Source organism: Panthera onca, chromosome A1 (assembly GCF_046562875.1).
Source record: "Panthera onca isolate mPanOnc1 chromosome A1, mPanOnc1 haplotype 2, whole genome shotgun sequence".
NCBI classification, from domain to species: domain Eukaryota; kingdom Metazoa; phylum Chordata; class Mammalia; order Carnivora; family Felidae; genus Panthera; species Panthera onca.
The window spans coordinates 152,232,111-152,238,110 of NC_138339.1; the positions used below are offsets into that span (position 1 = coordinate 152,232,111).

At 37.4% G+C, this 6,000-nt stretch overlaps 1 protein-coding gene across 2 annotated transcripts in view; it reads left to right on the forward strand.

The window, feature by feature from the left end:
* NLRP3 (NLR family pyrin domain containing 3) overlaps positions 1-4,592 on the forward strand; it is a 54,492-nt gene extending 49,900 nt beyond the window's left edge. For both annotated transcript variants that reach the window (XM_060636540.3, XM_060636538.3), the window contains one exon: positions 1,648-4,592. In XM_060636540.3, coding sequence (XP_060492523.1) covers positions 1,648-1,747 — 100 coding nt within the window. In that variant the 3' untranslated portion in view covers positions 1,748-4,592. The remainder of the gene's footprint in view (positions 1-1,647) is intronic.
* Positions 4,593-6,000: the final 1,408 nt, after the last annotated feature.

A 6,000-nucleotide genomic window follows, 5' to 3' on the forward strand; every position in this document is an offset into this window, starting at 1 on the left:
TATCATTTCAGCAGAATACTTACATGCTATATCATTTTCTTTTTCATTTATTATCTATATCTTACCAAGTAATATAAATTATATTATAACAAGGACTTCTGTTCTTGTTCATGACCTCAAGGCTAAGAACCAACTGGAATGTAAGTTTGAATAAACAGAAGTTTGGATCAGCATTGCATCCTTATGCAGACATAGTGGAGCATGTTTACTGCAGGAAAGCCAACATTCTCAGAGCTAAGATAAATAGAGGGACAAAGTGTAGGATATGTCAGGATGAAGCCAGGGACATTACTGTATGTGGAGTCCTGACCCACCCCAGAAGGACACTCTGGAGGTAAGGGACAAGCTTCAAATAGGCTGAAAAGCCCATGGATCCAATCAACCTATCTCATTAGCTCAGGCTGCCTTAAACAAACAGGCATTTATTTCTCATAGTTTTAGAATACAGAAAATCTAAGATCACAGTGCCAAGTAATTCCACTTCTAGTGAGAGCTTTCTTCCAGGCTTACAGAGGGCTGCCTTCTTCCTGTGTCCCTATATGGCAGAAAGAGAGCAAGACAGGAACAGGGAAACAGAGTGTGGGCATCTCTTATCATAAAGGCAGTGATACCATCATGAGGGCCCACCCCCATGACCTCATCTAACCCTAATTATATCCCATTGGCCCTATTTCCAAATACCATCACATTGAGAATTAGGGCTTCCATGTATGAATTTTGGAGAATACTAACATTCAGTTCATAACACAACCAAATCAAGGTTGTTAGAAATGATGCAGGACAAATGGTATGATTTCTTAGCTAAGTTGCAAGGGAAACTTACAAAAATAAAAAGGGGGAAGAATGTATCAAAGAACACTTTAGAGGCTGCAATGTGTGAGCTTCATATGGTTCCTGATTCAATAAACATAATATAAAAGTGTATCAGTCAGTTGAGGAAATTTAAACACTGATTGGACATATGTTGGTAATAAGAAATTATTGTTAATGTAAAAAATTTTTTTTTAAGTTTATTTATTTTGAGAGAGAAAGAGAGAGCTTGAGCAGGGGAGGGGCAGAGAGAGGGAGAGAATCCCAAGCAGGCTCCACACTGTCAACACAGAGCCTGACACGGGGCTCAAACTCATGAACTGTGAGATCCTGACCTGAGCCAAAATCAAGAGTTGGGTGCTTAACCCACTGAGACACCCAATTGTTAACTTTTTACAGTGTGAAAATGGCATTGTGGTTGTGTTTTAAAAAGGCTTCATTTAGTGTCACATAGTTAAATATTTATAGATGTATGAAATGCTGTGTTTGTAATATCCATTGATGTGAGGAGTAGGGAGGCAATAGATAAAACAAGATTGGCCATGAGTTATTAATTGTCAAATCTGGGTAATAAGCATATGGGGATCCCTTATACTATTTTCTCTAAATTTACATATGTTGAAACATTTCCAAACTTGAAGGTTAAAAATATAACAGAAACAACATTTGGCATGAGGTGTAGCATCAGAGACCTTAGAAGTGTGTTAGGTTAAGGGCAGTAAGGAGATGAGATTTATTAGGCAAAAACAAACAAACAAACAAAAAAACCCAAAACAAAACAACTCTGAGAGTGTTCTTTGAAGAGTAGAACCCAAGGCTCTTTTTTGCTTTTTACAGGTTGTGTGGAATGTATTTCAATTATGATACAAAATGTGCATTAGAAATACTTCAAGAAGAAAAGCCTGAGTTGACCATTGTCTTTGAGCCTTCTTGGTAGCAGTTGAAGCTGGCCGCCAGTTGCCAGCGTTTTGGCTCCCTGCTGTCCCCGTGTAGACAAGTGGGAGGGAGCACTCCTCCATCCAGGGTTAAGACCATCACTCCACGATTCTTCTGGTCCAGTGTGGGACAGCGAAACCTTGCTGATGGTGCCTTTGTGTCGAGAATATGAGCATCTCCTGTACCCCTGGCTTGATGACACCAAGACAATGAAATCATCCAAATGATGTGGTTCTTATTGTAGAAACTCAGTCGAAGAAGATGTTCCTCTTGGTGACCTCATATGACTAACTCATTTAAGAAAGCACTTTTTCTCTTTTTACTCTCTCTAAATCTCCTTTCCCTCATATCTTTTTTCACTCCTCTTTGCTCTGTTTACTTTTACCCATATCATCACTCTTACATTATTTCTCTTTACTGAGGGTAACAGAAAAAGTAAACTATGTATTATGTTGCAATTTTGTGGCAGCAACTTATTTATTTAAAATTTTTGTAACAGGTATATTTTCTAATAAAATAATTCATGTTTATTTTACCTGGTGAAATTTCAAAAAATATAAAACCTTTTGTATTTATTGATTTAAACGCTCTCTTTTCCTTAATTAAAGGTACCTAGAAATCTCTCTACTTTAAAGATAAGTTAAATTGCTTTATGGATTTAAAAAATCTCTTTACCAAATGGTTCAGTTGTAATGCATGGGGAAAAAAAATCACCTTGTTCTCATTCTGATGGTTGAAATTTCAGCTCTGGTAGGACAGGAAGTTGAAAATCATATACAGGACAGTATTAGAGTAGATGGGGCCTGTACTCCTAAATAGAAGTATTGTGTAGAAAATACATTTTGCCTTCAATTATAAGAGCTTATCTTGGATTTATCTCAGGAGCAGTTCATCTGTCACTCTTTGCATAGCATTAAATCATTAATAAATATTGACTAATTGCTTCTCTACACATGGGGTAACTCTTGAACCACACGGAATTGTTCAGGATGGAAACATTGCTTCATCTGTCAAATGAACTATCCAGACTTTGCTACTCAAACTATGGCCTATGGACTGTTGATATAAGGAGCTTACGCAAGAATGTAAATCAATCCCATTCCTAAGTATGCTTTTTAGATAAGGTGACTTTTTTTTCTTGGTAAGACTGTCTCAATAAAGAAAGAAGTATATGATTTATATTCTGTTAGAAACTTTTTTTTCTTTTCTTTTTTATTTTTTCTTTCTTTTTTTTTTTTTTTTTTTTGCCTAGGACCAGCCCTTTTTAGTAACTTTGGTCTAGATTTTTGTTTTTTGCATCTGGGTGAAGTGAACTATTACAGACTGTCTCCCTGCTAGAGACGTCTTGACACACAGGGTAAAATGTAATTAAAGCACAGTTAAGCTTGAAAGAGGAAAAAAAAATGGGCACGAGGAACTTAAAACTGAGTTAGGAATTTACCCCTCACTGACCCAGAGGAAGATCTGAATTAATACACATTCCACAATACGACTATTAATTTGGAAATATCCATGAGGCTTTCCACACCAGCAGAACTAAAAAATAAGTAAAGTTGCTGGATAGAAGATCAATCTATAAACATCAACAGCTTGCGATTGGAAAAAAAAAAAAAATCATTCTCAACCATCATAGTAAAGATTGGATCAGGTATGAAGCAGCAATGCATACTAAAATCTAAAGAGAAGTTTAAATCAGAGCAGGATATTTCTGTAGTCTGTGAGTTATCTCTCCTCAGTTGGCTAATCAATTGCGAAAGAAGAATAGTAACTTTATAAAGAACAGGAACTAGATAGTACCCTGACCACCTAAAAAAAAGATCGATGGGTGCAAATGGATGTCTGCTTTTGGGTGAGATAACTTGAGAAGGAAATATTGTCACTTGTGTGTAATTCTGGCTGAGAATGCATACCCAGAATCTAATTATCAGGAAACACCAGATCAACTCCAAATGAGGAAGTTCTATTAAAAAAGGAGAGTTCTATCATTATTATTATTATTATTTATTGTTATTATTTTTAAGGCAGTGAGTGGGGGAGGAGAGGCAGAGGGAGAGAGAGAGAATCTCAAATAGGCTCCACGCTGACCATGGAGCTCAATGTGGGTCTTCACCCCATGACCCTGGGATCATGACCTGACCTGAAATCACTCAGCTGACTGAATAACCCAGTCTTCCCTTCACTGTGGTTTAGATTTGCATTTCCCCGATGATGAGTGATGTTGAGTGTCTCTTCACGTGTCTGTTAGCCATCTGGATGTCTTCACTGGAAAAATGTCTATTCATGTCTTGGTGCTCATTTCTTAACTAGATTATTTGTTTTAGTTTTAGTTTTAGGTTCTGTTTTTTTTTGGGGGGGGGTGTTGAGTTTAGTATGTTTTTTAATAGATTTTGGGTACTAACCCTTTATCTGATATGTTATTTGCAAATATCTCCTCCCATTCTGTAGGCTGACTTTAGTTTTGTTGGTTGTTTCCTTCACTGTGCAGATTTTTTTTTTTTTTTTAATCTTGATGAGGTCTCAATGATTCATTTTGCTTTTATTTCCTTTTCCTGCAGAGACATGTCAAGTAAGAAGTTGCTGCGGCCTCAAAGAGGTTGTTGCCGGTTTTCTCCTCTAGGATTTTAATGGTTTCCTGTAAAGATACATTTTAAAAGTAGAGCTAAATGTACAGTAATGTGACTATAGTTAACAATACCATATCGTATTCTTGAAATTTGCTAAGAAGGTGGATCTTAAGTGTTCTCATCACACATGAACATACACAACAATGTAAAAGGGTGACTATGTGAAATGATGGACATGTTAAGTAGCTTGATTGTGGTAATTATTTCACAATGTATACTCATTTCAAAACATCACATTATACACTATATATTATATATATGTAAATAAATAAATTTGGATAAAAAAACAACAAATTGCATTGCATGACACACAAGCATATAGACACAGATCAACAAACTAACAGAATGAAATTATAATAAAAGCATATTGTTTCCTTTGGGGAGAAAAATAAGTGTATAAACCAGTTAGAAGAAAATAGAGCAAAATATGTAAGATATAAGCTTAATATGTTTCTTGAAATAGACTTAAAATGACAAAGGTTGGTAAGTTAAATTATTTTAAAAAGTAAAATTTTTGAGTATTGTTGCAAAGTTAGAATTTTAGCCCTATCTTAAGCCCTCCTGTGCCGGGCTGGGGTCCACGTTTTACTCCAGCCATCATTGTGCTCACCAGCTGCACATGGATACAATGTGACAGACAGCATATCCCATCAGTGGACTGCTTTATCTCTCTGCCTTTCATCCTGGCAGCTTCTGTGACAGTGCATAGGGCACTTGCAGACGTGTCCCAGGCTCAATCTGCCAGGACAACAAAGCTAATGACCTGTGGAGCTGACTTTGATCATCTGGGTGGGGGCCATGATGAAGACCCCTACTTCCTTTCTGAGATAACATTCTACAAGCCCTTCTGAAGACCTTGGTGGGTTTGAGTCCCTGGATTTAGTTGTAGGGGCCAATTTATTAGGCTTCCCTGGCATTCGCTTTCCTTTTGCTATGGGTCCTACTGTGTTGCCTCACCCCACCCAGGCCATTCCAATTCACATGTTAAAATCCTAACCCCCAGTACCTCAGAGTGTGACCTTATTTGGAAATAGGGCCATTGCAGATGTAATTAGTAAAGGTAGAAATATAGTGGAGTAGGATGAGTCCTAATTTATAACTAATGTGACCTGATATAAAGGAGTGGAATTTGGACACAGATATGCATATGGGGAAAACACCATGTGAAGGCAGAGATCTACAAGCTGTGTGATGCCAAGGATTTCCAGGGGACAACCAGAAGCTAGGAGACAGGCATGGAATGGATTTTTCCTCATTGCCCTTTGAAGGAACCACCTCTGCTGGCATATTTCTAACCTCCGCAACTGTGAGGTGATACATTTGTATCATTTAAACCACACAGTCTGTGGCAGCTCTAGTAAATGAATATAGCCTATAACAGCAAAATGTATAGTCAGGTTAAAATAGCACCATTCACTCTCAGAATTGAGGCTATCACTGGCATTCAGTGGACCCTTCCCAGTGACCAGACTTTGAAGAAATGCTTGTGGAAATGAAGGAGGTCGACCCTATGTATGTCCTCATCTTATTTAATTACAACTGCAATTATGCTTTTTCGAATAAGGTCATATTCTGAGGTGCGAGGCATTAGAGTTTCAATATATGAATTCTGGGAAACACAATTCAACTC